Genomic DNA, 18974 nt, shown 5'->3' with positions numbered 1-18974 from the left:
AAGAGGTGGGGGAGAGAGACTTCTCAAACACCACACTGTGCCCGGAGCCCGACATGCTGAGCAATCTCACGACCCTGAGATTACTATCTGAGCTGAAACCAAGAGTTGGACGCTCAACTGACTGCGCCACCCCGGCACCCCTAAGTAAAATATATATATATTTTTTTTAAGATTTTTTTTTTTAATTTATTAGAGAGAGACACAGCGAGAGAGGGAACACAAGCAGGGGGAGTGGGAGAGGGAGAAGCAGGCTTCCCGTGGAGCAGGGAGCCCGATGTGGGGCTCGATCCCAGGACTCTGGGATCGTGACCTGAGCCGAAGGCAGACGCTTAACGACTGAGCCACCCAGGTGCCCCAGTAAAATATTTCTTGATAACATATTACTATCATGATCTTTTCCGACACAAATTTTTTTTTAATTTTTAAAATACAGAGATTATAAAAGTAATTCCTGAGTAGCTGCTTGTTATTAAAGTTTTAGATACAAGCATTTCTAAGTTCCTCATAGGCAACTAACTAAGTGGTCATCCTTTCAAATCTTTTCCTTTGCATCTTCATGTAAGGACACACGCATATTTCATATATTCACATATTTACAATTATACACATATTTTGATAGTGACTTCATGTAATACATGTTCAAGATTTTTGCTACCATTATTAAATCAGGAAAATTATTTTAACATATAGTTAAAAGTTGGACTCTGATTTTATTTATAAAACATTAATCTTTCTTTTTTAAAGATTTTATTTATTTGAGAGAGAGACACAGAGAGAGAGAGAGCGCACAAGCATGGGGAGCAGCAGTGGCAGAGGGAGAAGCAGGCTCTCAGCTGAGCAGGGAGCCTGATGAGGGATCAATCCCAGGACCCTGAGATCATGACCTGAGCCAAAGGCAGACTCGCTTAACCAACTGAGCCACTCAGGCATTCCTGGACTCTGATTTTTAAAACCCCATGAGTGAAGTCTTCCTCTTGGGCTACAGATGAAACACTAGCTAAGGCTAAATAACCATATACTAATAAGTAGATATGTGTAGTTCATATTGTGCAGGGAAACTGAACAGCTTCATTTACTAAGGAAAGGGGGGGTTAGGAGAGAAAGGCTCTTCAACATAGGCAGTGGCCCCTGAGTCACTCACTGATTCTGGGGGACTCAAGGGGATATATTCCACCTACTCAACTGATAAATCATTATTTGCCATCAACTAGTTTCATCAAACGTTATCACTGGTCTTTTATGTAAAGGATTACAAAACTCTCTGGTTCTCTAAACTTGGAATTACCAAAATTTCGGTTTGGGTTTAAACGTGCTTCTTAGCTTTGCCCACTGAAGCAGTTCATGGTTCTCCAGTAAACAAAAAACACAATCAGTATGTGAAATGCATGTGGTTTAGGGTAACTGACTCTCAGTTCAGTTATTAGTTGGGAAAATAAACTTTTTTTTTTTTTTAAGATTTTATTTATTTGACAGAGAGCGAAAGAGGGAACACAAGCAGGGGGAGTGGGAGAGGGAGAATCAGGCCTCCTGCTGAGCAGGGAGACCCTTAACGACTGAGCCACTCAGGCGTCCCTAAACATTTTTCTATGTCTCAGTTTCTTGATCTGTGAAACAATGATGTGCTATGTAGTATGTAGCACTGTTGTTAAGGATTAAGTGAGATGCTATACTCAAAGGACATGCAACACAGGTGTTCAACAAATGCTCTCACCCTCTTTCTTGCAAAGAGGTCTTACAGAAGCCAGATAGAAACATTTAAAACAATTCCTTTTTTGTGAATTCAGCCACAAAAATATCCACAATTAAAGGATTTTTGAACAAGTTTTTGTTGCAGATTATAACTAGTATTTGATTATTAGTCTACACAAAGGAAAATTCTTGCAACTTGGAATCTATTAAAAATTCAACCACTCCTGAGTTGAATTTGATTTTGCAATGAACTACAATAGAAGGGCAGTTCTGCTAAGCAAATACTACAACAGGATAGCAAAAGACTTTGCCACGTCTACCTAAGACAGTAATCTCTTGAATAAATAGTAACTTTAAACTATTTGTTTAAAAATAATTTCCAGTTTACAGAAAAGTGGCAAGAATAGTATGCCCTTTACCTGGATTCCCTCATTGTTAAATGTCCCGTTTGCTTTATCATCTCTCTAAATACAGGCCTTTTTTTCTCAACTAGGAATAAGTTACTTATATCACACTTCTAAATACTTGATTTCCTAAGAATATGTACATTTTCTTATAAAATCGGGTAAGTTATCAACTTCAGAAAATTTAACATGGTTATGGTACTTTATCACCCATAGTCCAGTTCTGTTAACAGACCTATTATGGTCCTTTATAGCATTTTCCCCCCTCTACTACCAAAATCTAGCCCAGAATCCCCTATTGCTCAGTAAATAATATACGCTGTTATTTCAAAGAGATTAGAAAATTAAACTACAAAAATTCAGTTGACTTAAGTTATGCTCCAGCATTTTAAATGTCCTTTCCTTTTCATTAAAAAAATTTATATCAGCAACGCTATTTCTACAGTTCCAAATAATTTATCAAAACAATCTTTAAATCTCAAAAAAAGTACGGAAGAACGAAAAAACCGAACCTCCTTAAAAATGAAGACAATCAATACGAATTCCAACAAAATTGTTGGGCCATATTTTATGCATCTTTGACACTACCTCAGAACTTAAGACAGATCAAGGACACACTCGAATTTTTGTACTTGAGTTTTTTTTTTAAACAATGAGCACACATTTCTCATTTAATAATAAAATAAAATAAGCCAAGGAAAATAAAGAAAGCCAGATGACGGGCTGAATTTTTGATGTGCGGGGTTAACCTGAATGTCGAAGTTCATCCGTTTGTACTTTGGTTTGTTCGCCTGAAGATGGTGACACCTTCCCCCAACTTACGCAGCGAGACGTCAGAAAGGTTTAGTAGTCACTGAACTACTATTTCAGGGAGAAAGCCAACAGAAATGGTTGTCACAGACCAGAAAAACCCCTCCCGTGAACCGGCTGGCAGAGGGAAGGTTAACGGTATGCCTCGAACACCAGAAACTCAAGCAGAACCGCCCTGGGCTTTAGAGCATTCATTCTGCAGCGGGCAACAGGGGAGCCAATGAAAGCCGCGGGCGCAGGAGCCACAGGGACAGGCCGGACCGCTGTGGGACGCGTGCTGGGCTGAGGGCGTTCCAGGCTGTCAGTGGGACTGGAGGGCCGCCGGTGCCCGCGCGCGTCCGGGGGGCAGTTGCCGTCCGGGTCCGCGAGTGAGCGAGCCGGCGAGCGCAGGCGCGGGAAAGAGGCGCTCCGGAGGCGCGAGCCGCGTCCGTCACCTACCGAGCGCTGGGCACGTCCACCGGCCCGAGGCCGCCGCCGCCACCGCCGCCGCCGCCGCCGCCGGGGCCGGCTAGCACGTCCCCGCCGTATTTCTCCTCCATCCCGGGGCTCAGGAGCCGCAGCCGCTGCCCCCGCCGCGGGGTTTCCTCATGTCTCGCCGCTGCCGCGGAACAGCGGGCGCAGGCGCGTCACTCCCCCATGGCAGCGGCCCCGTCGGGTCCCCACAGGTTCGGCCGCCGCCGCTCTCCCCGGCTCCGGCTCACAAGCACACGCGCGTCGGGACTAGGCCGCGGGCAGTTCCGGCGGCGCCGGGGCCCCCAGAGGCGCACCGGAGCAGACGTTGCCAGGCCACGTCATCGGGCCCAGCAGCCCTCACTCCCGGGGGAGTGCCCAGCCTTGCGCCTGCGCACAACAGAACATTCGCTTTCTTTTGCCCTTCCCTAGGTTCCGCCTACCACGGGGTGACGGATCGCGTCCTCGCTCCGGATCAGCCCCTCCCAGTGACGTTGCCTGTGCCCTTACCTGTCCCTGCAGCGCCACCTCTGGGCCGTCAGGAATACAGCGGGTTCTTCTAGCACCACGGAAGAGGGCATAGAAAATGGACAACGTGTGATTCGATGGAATAGAATATCTTTAAAAAACTCCGGTTGCTAAACTATGCTACTTAATCCTGATACATCAGTAAAACTTGGCCAGGTAGGACCAGGCCTTATTAGAGTTATTTTTCTGTTGCTAAAAATTTAGGAACGTGGGCTCTTGTCTGTATTTGTGTGAATCCCAACTCTGCTACTTAATAATTGTGTCACTTGGACTTTCTGTACCTCAATTTTTTATTGGCAAAATGGGAATAGAAATATGTATATTACAGGGTTGTTGGGAGGATTATTTGTGTTATGTGAAAAATGTCTAGAATAGTGAATGGCACACAGTAATCAATGAATGTTAGCTATTATTACTCATAGGGAAATTGAAGACTGAGAGATGGAAATGGGGTTTGGAGCACTTTGCAATACTGTACTTAATTTGATATACAGAAAAAGTCTTAGTAACATATAAAAGATTGAGAAATCACTGTGCCTGATGGGGCTTCATAGTCTATTGTGAAAATATTTATTAATTTGAGAGCAAGGCTGGTTGGCAACATTATAGGTTAAAGGCACAAATGCTAAGGTTTTCCAAATAAGGTGTGATTTGACTCACTGATAGACCCTGATCTGAAATTTGGATAAGGTTTTGGCTATGGGAGAAAAGCACTGTGAGACAACACATCCTATGTGTAGAACACAGAGGAAGGCATGACCTTTGGAGGCTAAAGTGACTCTGAGTGACTTTTTTGTAGTAATTTTTTTGGGGGGGTGTAGAATTCTTATTTTCAAATCAGAGTGGTAGTGGTAATGAGTAACTATTGTGTATTGTGTTTTCTAGAGCAAGTTCCATTCTTCTGGAGCCCAGAAGACTAGGTAGCATGACACGTGTAAATTGAAATTCATCCCAAGTGGAGCTTGAACTCTCTTGATATTTCTGATTTGGTTGGAATTATGGCGCTTTTCTTTTAGGCCAATATAAGTACATTTCCTGCAACTGTTTTTGTAGTGGAAGGAGAAGAGCCTCTATATTCTTTTCACCTACTCACTTCTCAACCCATTCCAGTCTTGGCTTCTCCATCCATCTGTCCTCTGAAGCAGCTCTCTCATGGATATTTTTGAACCATTTACTACCTCACCTCTCTAAAGCTTTCAACATAGTTGATCTTTCTCCTCTTCCTCCTCCTCCTCCTTTTTCAAGAGTGTGCAGGAAGGGGAGAAGGAGAGTGAGAATCTCAAGCAGACTTCCTGCTCAGCGCGAAGCCCGACACTGGGCTTCATCCCATGACCCTGAGATCATGACTTGAGCAGAAATCAAGAGTTGGACACCTAACCGACTGACCCACCCAGGAGCCCCTCTCTTTCTTTCTTGAAACATTCCCTTTCCTTGGTTTCCAGAACTCGACATTTTGTTGTCTCAAAGGAAGCTCAAGTTCTTTATGTTTAAAAGTCAATGCATGATCTTTCCCTTAAACCTAATTCTCTTCTAATGTTTCCTACCTCTTTGGATGGCACCATTTGTTCAGCTTAGCAAACTAAAAACCTAGCTATCATCTTATACACCTCCCCATCACCAAATCATGTCATTTTTTACCTTCTCAATATTTCTTCAGTCAATCCAAATTTTTCCATCTCTGTCACCACCATCAAGTCTAGGCTACCATCAACTTTTGCTTTAGCCACTAACCCCTTGCTAGTTTTGCAAGTTTGCTCTTTCCATTCTCCAGTCTGTTTTCCACATTTTGCCACATAATCGTAACATTTTCCAAATGCAATTTTTTTTTTTTAAGTAGGCTCCATGCCCAGTGTGGAGCCCAATGTGGGGCTTAAATTTACGACCCTGAGGTCAAGACCTAAGCTGAGATCAAGAGTTGGAGCTTCACCAACTGAGCCACCCAGGGGCCCCTCTAAATGCACATCTTATAATGAACTGCTTACCCCACTGTACTTCACCCTGCTTTCTCCCAGTGGCTTTCTATTACTCTTAAGACAAACTGGAATCAACCAGGAATTCACATTGATACCTCCAATTACAATTCAACCTTAAATGTTTTATCTAGACTTTCCCCCTTCTATATTTGTACCTCTCTTCCCTGGGAATGAGAAACATGGCTCCCATTATTCTCAATATATTGACTTATTTTCTCAGTCTTTTTGTATGTAACCAATCTCCTGACCATGTGGGCCATCTCTTCTTCAGCAGGAAGGCTCATGCTAGCCTGGGCTGGCTGAGACTTCTCCATCCCAGTTTTTTTTTTTAAGATTTTATTTATTTCTTTATTTAGAGAGAGAGTGTGAGCAGCTGGGAGGGGCAGAGGAAGAGGGAGAGAGAGAGAATTCAAGCAGACTCCGCGCTGAGCACAGAACTCGATGTGGGGCTCAATTCCATAACCTTGAGATCAGAACCTGAGTCAAAATCAAGAGCTGGACACTCAACTGACTGAGCCATCCAGGTGCCCCTCCGTCCCAGGTTTTTAAAATTAATTAATTTATTTTAAAGATTTATTTATTTATTTGAGAGAGAGAGAGAGCATGAGAAGGGGGAGGGTCAGAGGGAGAAGCAGACTCCCTGCTGAGCAGGGAGCCCCGTGCAGGACTTGATCCTGGGACTCCAGGATCATGACCTGAACCGAAGGCGGTCGCTTAACCAACTGAGCCACCCAGGCACCCCCAGTTTTTATTTTTTAATCTGGATTTGACTCATTTGCACAGAGTGACAAATATGGAAATGAAACATTTTCTCTCAATTTAACTTTCAGTCAGCTGGAAGGAGCAAGAAAGGGAAATACCTTTTTGGAGGGGCTCTACTAAGTACCAGGATATCTCTTATTTCATTTAATTTTTAGAAGACCTTTCAAGGTTGACATTATTTTCTGTGACAGAGTTTAACCCAAAAAAAGGTTAAGTAAATTGTCAATTATATAATAATGGGCAAAGTGCATGTCATTGTCAGCTGTTTTGCCACTTTCTTCCTGAGTGCATGAGTGACAACTGACTCCAGTGTTGTAAGAGAACCAGGATTGTAACCAGTGTTGTAAATGTTCCCAGGAAAAACAGGAGAGTGGGAAGTAGAACAGGAAAGAAGGACAAGCAAGGATGTGATAGCTGGCAAAGTCCCACTGGGAAGCTCGGATACTGTGAGGATCACAGCTCAGAGGGTCCTGTTTGGAGGGTGAGCTGTCTTAGCGCATCTGGGCTGCTATAACAAAAATAACATAAAATGGGTGGCTTATAAACAACACACATTTATTTCTCCCAGTTCTGGAGACGGAGAAGTCCAAGATCAAGGTGCTGGTAGAGTTAGCACCTAGTGAAGACCCACTTCCTGGTGTTACCTTTTGCTGTGTCCTCACTTGGGGGAAGAGGTGAGCTAGCTCTGTGTGGTCTTTTTTTGTAGAGGCACTAATCTGAATCATGAGGGCAGAGCCTAGTGACCTAATAACCTTCCTAAGACCCACCTCTTAAGATCATCACCTTGGGGGTTAGCATTTCAATCTATGAATATTGGGGGAACACAAACATTCGGGCCATAACACAAGGGAATTGGGATATTTTGGGAGCAGTTCTCTGACCAAAGAGAGGAAGGTGCTGGTTATTAGGAGTGCTGCTGACATGTATAAAAATAGCAAAGGGATCCAAGGCCATATGAGCAGAAGCCTTTCTGACAGTATCCACTACAAGGCTATGTATGTTTTGGTCATTTTCCACATGCTGTGTTCTTCCTTCCCAAGGTTGAAACCAGAAAACTCCCGTTCCTAGACTTCCTTGCAGCTAGGGTTCTGGCATAGGACCTGGGTTTCACCAGTCAGACATCTCCAGGTGTGACTTGACTTCAGCTGAGAAAGCAGCAAGTGGAGATGCTCCTTTTCCTCTCCGGAGGAGGCATCCAGCACTTTGGAAATAGCAACAGCAGAGCTTCTGGTGTCCATTCCTAAAGGTCATTCGTGCCTAGTGACAGCTGCGGTGGTGTTGTTGGCAGAGTGGCCTTCGTGGTGTGGTTGGGCCTTGCTCCCGGTTGCCTTAGAGGCAGACCCTGGCTTTCTGGTCCTCTGAGAGGTTCTGTGAATTACCCAATATTCCTCAATAAATTCCTGCACGAACTAGTCAGAGCAGAGGCGGTTGTTTGCAATTAAGAACACTGAATGGTACCAGTGATATGGTACCAAACCTCGACTAACAATAAGCTGCACATGGATTTTGTACGTGCATTTTATTTCAGACCAAGGAGCAGTACAATGCTCTTCGAAACCAATACCTAATATGTTGCGCCTTAGTGGAGAAAGCAACCCCAAACTCATAAGATGACCTCATCTGATGCCAGACATACTCGTCTCTTCTATGTGAAATCAGAAAAGGAAAGTGAGGCAATGTTCAATAATTCCTTACCTGTCCTGACCAGGCAGGAAGAAGACTGGGGGTTTGAGTGCTCTGGAATTCTCAGAGATCTTGGGCTTCATACGACAGCTGCAAAGCTCTACAGGGAAGCAGTTGGTAGTTTTAAGGATTTGAGTCCTCTGCAGTTAGGGACTCTGCGTAATGTTTTTAGCAGTCATTAAATGTGAGCAGTTAAAAATGAAAAACATTATGTACAGGTATGAGGAGGATGCAGAGGAGGAGATGAAGAGATATAGTTCACATTTATACATTTTCAACCAGCAGATCATAATTTTATTGTGGATCTTGAAGTTTCATTGTAATTATGCCCCAAGTATTTCAGGAATTGATCCTTCCATTTATCCATTCATCCACTCAGTAGTCCAACAGGAAGTATTTATTGAATGCCTATCATGTGCCAGTACCAATTATATTCTAGAGTGGAGGAAAATACAGTATTATCCTTCTCAAACTGATTAGAAACTGAACTGGTAGCAACACCCTTTGGGGAAAACAAACTGAAAAGAATCTTGTTCAGAGACAGATTTTGGTAGGTCTTTTCTGTTTGTGCATGTCTTCCCAGCAGAGGCATCGATAGCCTTTGTTACAGACTGTATTTTCAAGGCTGTTTGCTATACAAACAGCCTAGGAAATTAGAGGTGTTATCTCCTTTTGGGGCAGGGCGAAGATTTGTTTGCTGATGAGGATAATAAGGATAATGTCCCACTCTAAAGGTTGGGGAGGTTTGCTAGCAGACTCTTTAAAAAAGAGTGGAGTTTCCTACACTCTCAGTTGCATGCTTAACATCTACCTAGGCTGTCCAGCATCACTCCCATGGGATTTGGAGATGGAGGTGGCAAGACGAAGTGATGCAAACATGAGGTTCATGCAGCCTGGGTGAATTACAAAGTCCTTTGTCTCTGACCCAGGAGTCTTGGTTAGACTTCTGCCAGCTTCCAGGAAACTGTGGCAGGCTAATTGTGAGTTTGCAAGCAGAGTAAAATCTTAGTCCCTTCATAATTCCTGCCACATCTTCCCATGAAGATAATATTACTGGGACTCCTGGGTGGCTCAGTTGGTTAAGCATCTGCCTTCGGTCCCAGGGTCTTGGGATTGAGTCCTGCATCAGGCTCCTTGCTCAGTGAGGAACCTGCTTCTCCCTCTGCCTGGTGCTCCCCCTGCTTGTGTGCGCTCTCTCTGACAAATAAATAAATAAAATCTTAAAAAAAAGAATTCCTTACAAAAAAAGGAAAATAATATTATTTAGCAGTTAATTAGAAAAATTCATAGCACACTATCATCAAGGGTATGGGAAAACAGGTATTCAGATTGGAAAGAAAGAAGTAAAACTACCTCTACTTGCAGATGACATGATCTTATGTACAGAAAATATGAGGAATCTACTAAAAAAATTGGTAGAAATAAACAAATTGAGCAAGGCTACAGGATACTAGATCAATATACAAAAATAAATTTCATTTCCATGCATTTGTAATGAACAATCTGAAAATGAAATTAGGAAAACAATTCCATTTTCAATAGCATCAAAAGAATAAAATTCTTAGGAATAAATTTGACCAAAGGAGATATGAAAGATATGTTTTGAAAACTGTAAAACATGTTGAAAGCAATTACAGAAAACCTAAATAAATGGGAAGGTGTCCATGTTCATATTTAATATTATTGAAGTGGCCATATTCCCCAAATTGATTTATAGGTTCAGTGCAATCCCTGTAAAAATCCCAATTGGATTTTTGCAGAAATTGACAAGCTGATCTTAAAATTTACATGGAAATTCAAGGGACCTCAAATAGCCAAAATAATATTGAAAAAGAAAAATGTTGGAGGACTCACAATTCCCAATTTCCAAACTTACTACAAAGGTACAGTAATAAAAATTGTGTGGCACTGGCATAAGGATAGATACATAAATCAGTGAAGTAGAATTGAGAATCTAGGAGGAAACCCTCATACTTATACTCAATTGATTATCAACAAGGGTGCCAAGATAATTCAGTGGAGAATGAATAGTCTATACAATAAATGGTGTTGGGACAACTAGATATTCATGTACAAAAGAATAAATTTGAATCCCTACCTCACACCACAGGCAAAAATTAACTCCAAATATTTAAAGATCTAAATTTGGGAGCTAAAACTATAAAGTCAGAATAAAATATAGGTGTAGATCTTTGTGACCTTGGATTAGGTAATGATTTCTTAGCTATTACATCAAAAGCACAACCCACAAAAGAAAAAGATAAATTAGATTTCATCAGAATTAAAAATTTTGTGCTTCATATACTTTTTTTTTTTTAAAGATTTTATTTATTTATTTGAGAGAGAGAGAATGAGAGATAGAGAACACGAGAAGGAAGAGGGTCAGAGGGAGAAGCAGACTCCCTGCCGAGCAGGGAGCCCGATGCGGGACTCGATCCCGGGACTCCAGGATCATGACCTGAGCCGAAGGCAGTCGCTTAACCAACTGAGCCACCCAGGCGCCCAAAAATTTTGTGCTTCAAAGGACACCATCAAGAAAGTGAAAAGATAATTCACAGAATAGGAGGAAAAAATATTTGCAACCATATATCTGATAAGAGTCTTGCAGAGATGCTACAACATGGATGAACCTTGAAAATGTGTTAAGTGAGAGAAGTCAATCATAGAAGAGCACATATTGTATGATTCCATTTATATGTAATGTCCATAATAGGCAAATCTATATATAAGGTAGGCTAATGATTGCCTAAGGCTGGGGAATGATGGCTGATGAGTAGTGTTTCTTTTGGGTGCAATAAAAATGTTCTAAAATTGGTGGTGATGGCTGTACGACTCTGTGAATATACTAAAAACCATTTAATTGTATGCTTTCAATAGGTGCATTGGATGGTACATGAATTAAATCTTTATAAAGGTATTTTAATTTTTTTATTTTTTAAATATTTTATTTATTTATTTGACAGAGAGAGACACAGTGAGAGAGGGAACACAAGCAGGGGGAGTGGGAGAGGGAGAAACAGGCTTCTGGCAGAGCAGGGAGCCCAATGCCAGGCTTGATCCTAGGACCCTGGGATCATGACCTGAGCCGAAGGCAGACGCTTAATGACTGAGCCACCCAGGCGCCTCTTTATAAAGGTATTTAAAAATTAGGAATGTATGTTTGGATACCCTCAAAGTAAAATAAAATAAAATAAAATAAAAAGGCAAAGATTTGGGCAATTTTATGGTTAAAAAATTGTATATCATTGCCATTTTAATTAAAACTTTTTTTTAACCATTAAGTTTTAACATCTGCTGACATGTTTCTCGGTTTTTCTCTCTTATTTTCAAGAATATGGGAATTGTTTTCTGATCTTCTAGTTTTTCTTTTAAAGGAATTATCTTTTCTCTTACTGTTCAAGTAGGCAGTTTGGTTCTAACAGGATACCTGGAGGTCAGCAACGAGGAAGTGCTGGCTAGCTCTCTGGAAACTCAGAGACTGTCATGGCAGCAACGTGCTGCAAGAAGCCTGGTCAAACCAGTCAGGCCCCCAATACCTGAAGCCATGACTGGAACCCCCTGACCAAGTTAGGAAGGAAAAGCCCAAAACCCTGCTTCCCACCTCAAGTAATGAATATTCTATCCCCTCGTTAACAACTGTTAATAAAAGAAATCCAACCCCAGGGCACTCAGCTGTCTCTCTGGACCTTGTTCACTTTCCTATCTCTGGAGTGTACTTTTCACTGTAATAAACTTACCCACATGTGTCGCTTATCTGCTCTGTTGCATGTCTGTCCTTGAATTCATTCTTGTGACAAGACCAAGAACCTTCGGGGACTCCTTCGGGTCTGGCTGGGTCGAGGTCCCAGGGCCCAGGGTCTCCCCAGTTCACCTGGCAACAATACTAATATATGTATTTATATATATGTTTTTAAAGTGTGCTCGAGTGGGGGAGGGGCAGAGGGAAAGGGAGAGAGAATCTTTTTTTTTAAAGATTTTATTTATATGAGAGAGAGAATGGTAGAGAGAGAGCATGAGAGGGAGGAAGGTCAGAGGGAGAAGCAAACTCCCCGCTGAGCAGGAAGCCCGATGCGGGACTCCATCCCAGGACTCCAGGATCATGACCTGAGCCAAAGGTAGTCGCTTAACCAACTGAGCCACCCGGGCGCCCCGGGAGAGAGAGAATCTTAAGCAGGGGATTGAGCCCACTCGGGGCTCAATCTCACGACCCTGAGATCATGACCAGAGCCGAAATCAAGAGTCCAACTCTCAATTGACTGTGCCACCCAGGTGCTCCGTTCCATTACATTTTTTGATGCATTTCAAAGTCAACTGTGGATACTAATACACTTCCTCTAAATATACTTCAGCATGTATGTTATTATTATATATAGTTCAGTATTTGTTTACAATACTGAGCACTATATTATAGTTCAGTATTTGTGTACAGATTTTTTCTTTGATTTAAAATTTATGTATAATGAAATACACACATTTTAAGTATACATTTGCTGAGTTTTGACAAATACATCTATTTTTGTAACCCAAGCCCCTGTTCAAGATGTGGAACATTACCATTACTCCACAAAATTCCTTCATATCCTTCTCAATCTATCTCCACCTCCACCCAACAGAGGAAACATCTATTTTTATTTTTCTTCCACCATAGATTAGATCTGCCTGTTCTAGAGCTTCATATAAATGGAATCCTACAATGAGTTCTTTTTTTGAGTAAGACTTCTGCTCAACATAATATTTTTGAGATTCATCCGTGTTGCTGTATACAGAAGTAATTTATAATTTTTTGTGGTTGTGTGTTTTGTTACTGTGTGTTCAGTGTAAGAAATAACACAGTTTATTCGTTTTCTTACTGATGGACACCTGGGTTGTTCCAGTTTGGGGGTATTATGAATTAAGCTGCTATAAATATTTTTGGGCAAGTCTTCGTGTAGACAGGTGTTTTCTTTTTTTCTCAGGTAAATATCTAGGAGTAGGTATATGTTTTAAGTTTATAAAAACATGCCAAACTTTGTTCCAAAGTTGTTTTATTTTACAAGCCTACCAACCTTGTATGAGAGTTTTGATTGCTCTTCCTACACCACATTTGGTGCTGGGCCATTCTCAGAGGTGTTTGGTGACATTTCATTTAATTTACATTTCCCTGATGACTAATAAAAAGTTGAGCACTTTTTTTCACATGCTTATTGGCTATTCTCTGTCTTCTTTTGAGAAGTGTCTGAGTATTTCACCCAATTTTTGTTTGGGTGATTTGTATTTTTAAACTGGATTGTAGGAGTTGTTTATATTCTGCAAATACCATTCCTTTGTCAACAAATGTTTTCCAATATTTTCTTCCAGCAAAAAAAGAGGTAAACCTTAAAAAAAAGGGGCGCCTGGGTGGCTCAGTTGGTTAAGCGTCTGCCTTCTGCTCAGGTCATGATCCCAGAGTCCTGGGATCGAGCCCCACGTCGGGCTCCCTGCTCTGCGGAGAGCCTGCTTGTCCCTCTCCCTCTGCCTGCCTCTCTGCCTACCTGTGCTCTCTCTCTCTCTCTCTCTGTTAAATAAATAAATAAAATCTTAAAAAAAACTTAAAAAAAATCCCATAAACCCAGTACTAACACCCAGGTATTTAAAAATTATTTTTATTTATTTATTTAAAAATATTTTATGTATTTATTTGACAGAGAGAGAGAGCACAAGCAGGGGAAGCGGCAGGCAGAGGTAGAGGGAGAAGCAGACTTCCGGCTGAGCAGGGAGCCAGACATGGGGCTCGATCCCAGGACCCCGGGGTCATGACCTGTGCCGAAGGCAGACGCTTAACCCGCTGAGCCACTTAGGTGCCCCTATAAATTATTTTAATAAAACTTAAAAAATAGCTCAGCTTAAATTGGAGGGTTATTCATAAGTTCTCAGTTCTGATACATTGCATGATTGCTAATTTTAAGCAACTTTCCCCCACTATATGATATATCCTTTCTGGTCAGGGTCAATCCTTACCTTTTTCTTTCCCTATACCTGGTAAGGTATCTTAGAACCAATATTTACTGAGTGAATATTTTTTTCTGAGTTGAAATCCAGTAGTATTTTTATTATATGAAGAACAGGAATAGGGGGCATTTGTCCTTAGTTACAGTTTCAATCTAGGTAGATGGTATCAGCTCTTAGTCGTTGTTAATTCTCTGTGGTTTGTTTGCTGTTGAATGGTCTTCAATCAGGAATGACAGGTGCCATACATTCAAAGAAAATTATTTCAGAGAGGACCTCTTCCTTCTTTGAACTCCTTAAAACTACCTTTCCATCACTCTCTTGGGGAACTTTTTTTTTTTTAAGATTTTATTTATTTTTAAGTAATCTCTGCACCCAACGTGGGGCCCAAACTCACAACCCCAAGATCAAGAGTTGCATGCTCTACAGACTGAGCCAGCCAGGCACCCCTCTCTTGGGTCACTTTGAGCTGGTATAGAATCTGTGTGGATTCTGGTTTCTCTCCACACCGTAAGCATTTTGAAGACAAGGGTGTGTCCCGTTGGCACTCCCGCCCTCTACCACGCCCCCAGAATGATCATCAGGGTGCCTTACACATAGGAGAAGCAATAAACACTTGTTCAATGGCTACATAAGGGAAAAATAAAAAATTCAAAACCCAAACACACAATATACCAAGCTGAGGCAAAAGAAAGATGAATGAGCCATAAGCTTACCTAGTTTCCTTATTTAGTAAGTGAGCTGCTCACATTTTAGACATGACTGAGATGTGAAGGCTCACGTGAAATGCTTTTGCAGTCACCATGTTCTGGAACAGAGACCAACGTCAACACTTCAACTCTCTGTATTTGTTCTTATCAATAGAGAACTTGCAGTTCTCATTTTTGGAATTTTTGCTTTCTCAGGCTATACTACCCAAAAAGGTTACACTGGACTTCCTTTAGCCTGTAGGAGAGGCAAAAGGCAAACTACTTTGCATTATCCACTTTCAAGGAAAGTCAAAGATGGCGGAAGTAACCTGAGCCTAAAATACCCGAGTACCCATTCTCCCATGGCAGCTGAAATAGGTTTTCTAGTCATGGTTGTCCTACGGTCTCTGCCATTCATTCCAGTCCATTTAACAGACATTTGTTAAACACCGTATGTCTGGGTGGCCCTGTGATAAATACTGCCCTTAAAAAAGGGAGATGAGCTGGAGCGCCTGGGTGGCTCAGTTGGTTAAGTGTCTGACTCTTGACTTTGGCTCAGGTCATGATCTTAGGGTTGTGAGATCGAGCCCCATGACGGGCTCTGTGCTGGGCATGAAGCCTGCTTGAGATTCTCTCTCTTCCTCTCCCTCAGCCCTCCTCTCTTTCTCTCTCTAGAAAAAAAAAGGGGGGGGGGAGCCGAGAACTATTTGAAGCCACTAGAGGACAGTGTAATACAACAGAATCCTCCGTGAATTTAGGGAGTACTTGCTGCAGAAAGCCAGAATAGGGAGAGAGGAGCGCAGCAACCTGGAATGACTAGGGAAGGAAGCAGGTTTGTAGCCTGATCTGTCAAGATTCTACACTGTCCAGAAAAAAAATTTGTGCATACTCTTCCACCTGGAACGCATTTCACAGGCTGGTTATATAGGACCTTTCCTAAAACCAGTATATATTTGGCTTTTTCCTGCCTCTAGCACATCTGCTGAACACCTCCTTTTCAGAGGTGCTTACGTTACTCCTTTGCATGCATCTGGGTTTTGAGAGCTCAGAGCCTGCTTTGTTTTCATCATAATATACTTTGGTTTATGCAGAGTGAGAACTTCTGAGTACTGCATAACTAATGATTTTTTTCTTCATTATTTTGTTGGAACGTCCTTTTCCTGCTTATGCACCTCTCACCCTTCTGTTTACGTTACAATAGGATTGGAGAATTTCTGCAGTTTTCTTTTTTAAAGATTTTATTTATTTATTTGACAGAGAGAGACACAGCGAGAGAGGGAACAGAAGCAGGGGGAGTGGGAGAGGGAGAAGCAGGCTTCCCGCCGAGCAGAGAGCCTGATGCGGGGCTTGATCCCAGGACTCTGGGATCATGACCTGAGCCAAAGGCAGACGCTCAATGACTGAGCCACCCAGGAGCCCCTGCAGTTTTCTTTTGATGTGTCTTTATACTCAGAAGGGAACCAAAACATTTATCTTGACTTTTTAGAGCTTATTGACATGATTTAGCTGCATCCTTGGTAATTGCAAGTTCAAGTTACCTGGTGGTGTACTTCCACTAACTTAGCATATTGAAGGCTTGGCACATGGTAGCACTCAACGATCGATGCTGGGCCTCACTGAAGAGTGCAGGGGACAGTGTTGGACTGGGGCTTGCCGTTCATAGTCCATACTCAAAGTTTCATGTCCAGGGCCTCTTGCTGAGGGAAGTGGCACTTGTCAGCTCCTTATTCATAGTTGGCAACATTCAAAACCATTCAATATATGCCCCTGCCAGCTGCTGATGGACGTCTTATCCAAGGCCCATCAATCTGTAGCTCAGCAGTGGTTTTCAAAGTGTGGTCTCAAGGTCAGAAGCATCAGGATTGCCTGGATATCTGTCAGAAAGGCAAATTACTGGACTCCCTTGGAGCTCTACTGAATCAGAAACTCTGGGGGTGGCATGTAGCCATCTGTGTTTTAATAAACCTGACCAGTGATTCCAGAACCAAGTTTGAGAACCGTTGGGCTGGGACCTGTGAGGCAGCCTAAGCAACTAGCTAAATCAATCGAGTTTTCTCTCTCAAGAATTTGTACTGGGGTTGGCTCAGTCAGCATGCGACTCTTGATCTCGGGTTGTTGATTCAAACCCCACATTGGGTGGAGTTTACTTATAAAAAAAAGTAATATTATACTATTTGTTAACTAACTGGGATTTAAATGAAAAAAAAAAAGAATTTGTATTGGTGATGGAGGGAAAGAGACAGGCAATTGGTAATGGAAGCAGATCTGGGTTCCCCAGATGGAGGGCAGGACAGGGGAGCCAAGAGAATGTAGAACCCTTAAACTCAGAGCAGAAGCTATGAGTAAAGTAAGTCATGATGTAGAAAGATATTCAGAGTGAAGTGGTTGGTTGATAGGAGTTGAGCTGGAGAAACAAAGAGAGCTGCTGAGTCGCCGTAATGATAGTCAATGAACACAGCTATTGAGGCAATTTGGGGTCCTATGCGGCTGCTGCGTCAGTGCCTTCCAGTTGGGAGAACTGTACCCTGGGCTCTGCCGTGCCTTCTGTCCAGCTGGGCCCCATGATGCCTGGCTCTGTAGTTGAGAGTCCTATTTTTTTTTTTTTAAAGTAGGCTCCACACCCAACATGAGGCTTGCATTCATGACTCTGAGATCAAGAGTCGCATGCTCCACTGTCTGAGCCAGCCAGTCATCCCCCCATTTTTCTTAATTCCACATGTAATGTACAGTAAATCCCCAAGTACCTGAGGTAACTTGAAGTTGCCTCAACACCAAACCACCTAACACATGCAGAGATTCTTGTATACTTTGCATCGTGTTTTAACTTCATGTACAATACGAAGTTAAATCCTTGTCGTGATGGGTGTGCAGTGGGAAAAGTTTCTTTAAGCTGATGTACGTCAAGCTGAATCTTGGTTTCTCACGGAAACAAAAGTAAAGAAGGGAGGTGTTATCCTTGTTTAGCGCTTGATTTCTTTTCCTTTCCTTTTTTTTTAAAATTTAAATTCAAGTTAGTTAACATATAGTGTCTTATTAGTTTCAGGGTAGAGTTTAGCGATCCATCAGTTGTATATAACACCCAGTGCTTATTAGGGGCTTGATTTCTTTTTATTTTTTTTTTAAAGATTTTATTTATTTATTAGAGAGAGAGACAGCGAGAGAGGGAACACAAGCAGGGGGAGTGGGAGAGGGAGAAGCAGGCTTCCCGCGGAGCAGAGAGCCCGATGTGGAGCTTGATCCCAGGACTCTGGCTGGGATCATGACCTGAGCTGAAGGCAGACGCTTAACGATTGAGCCACCCAGGCGCCCCAGGGTCTTGATTTCTTTTTAAAGAAGTCATCCTCCAAACTGTATTTGTACAGTGTTAAGCTTTCCAAATTGTTTACATTGACCAAGGAGGCCACAATAAAATACTATATAAAATTACACTTCATATGCTATAATTGTACAGAAGCCAAGTCAAAGTTGTTATTGAAGGAGAGCTGAATATGCCACCCCAAAATGTGCCATGTTGGCATGTAGACTTTTTTTTTTTTTAAAGATTTATTTATTTATTTATTTGTCAGAGAGAGACACAGTGAGAGAGGGAACACATGCAGGGGGAGTGGGAGAGGGAGAAGCAGGCTTCCCGCGGAGCAGGGAGCCCGATGCGGGGCTCAATCCCAGGACCCTGGGATCATGACCTGAGCCGAAGGCAGATACCTAACCGACTGAGCCACCCAGGGGCCCCGGCATGTAGATTCTTTTGAGCTGAAAGTGATCAAGACCCGACAGACTCAGGAAAAACTTTTTATGTCTTCGTCATCTGCAGGGAGCTGGTACCAGGAAGAGAGCTATAACCACAGATAACTTTTTACGTCAGAGAGACTCATCTGCATGGCCCGGCAAACATTTGTTGACCGAACATTTGCTCTTCTGTATTCCTGTTACTTGTCTTCTTCCCTTTCAAGTCCCAGGCCTGTACCCCTTTCTCCTTAGCTCCCGATGGTTTATAAACCTCAACTGTCTGACTGCCTTTTAGT

The 18974-nt window shown here is 42.3% G+C and overlaps 1 protein-coding gene and 2 long non-coding RNA genes across 4 annotated transcripts in view; 2 read left to right on the top strand and 1 right to left on the bottom strand.

Annotated features, from left to right (window-relative positions):
• The window catches only part of SLC30A5 (solute carrier family 30 member 5), a 36229-nt gene extending 32439 nt beyond the window's left edge, over positions 1-3790 (bottom strand). For both annotated transcript variants that reach the window (XM_027605607.1, XM_027605609.2), the window contains exon 1: positions 3342-3790. In XM_027605607.1, the coding sequence (XP_027461408.1) occupies positions 3342-3442 (101 nt within the window). In that variant the 5' untranslated portion in view covers positions 3443-3790. The remainder of the gene's footprint in view (positions 1-3341) is intronic.
• LOC113929059 lies at positions 860-4976 on the top strand. Its single transcript, XR_003522080.1, has 3 exons — positions 860-3041; positions 3786-4037; positions 4767-4976. It is a non-coding gene; the product is annotated as an uncharacterized LOC113929059 (long non-coding RNA).
• Positions 4977-6749: 1773 nt separating this feature from the next.
• Positions 6750-9265, top strand: LOC113929060. The gene is made up of 3 exons (XR_003522081.2): positions 6750-7097; positions 7185-7290; positions 7657-9265. It is a non-coding gene; the product is annotated as an uncharacterized LOC113929060 (long non-coding RNA).
• Positions 9266-18974: the final 9709 nt, after the last annotated feature.

The sequence above is a fragment of the Zalophus californianus genome, chromosome 5 (assembly GCF_009762305.2).
Source record: "Zalophus californianus isolate mZalCal1 chromosome 5, mZalCal1.pri.v2, whole genome shotgun sequence".
In the NCBI taxonomy this organism is placed as follows: Eukaryota; Metazoa; Chordata; class Mammalia; order Carnivora; family Otariidae; genus Zalophus; species Zalophus californianus.
Note: the sequence above shows the minus strand (reverse complement) of the source record. Positions and strands in the feature narration are given on the sequence as shown.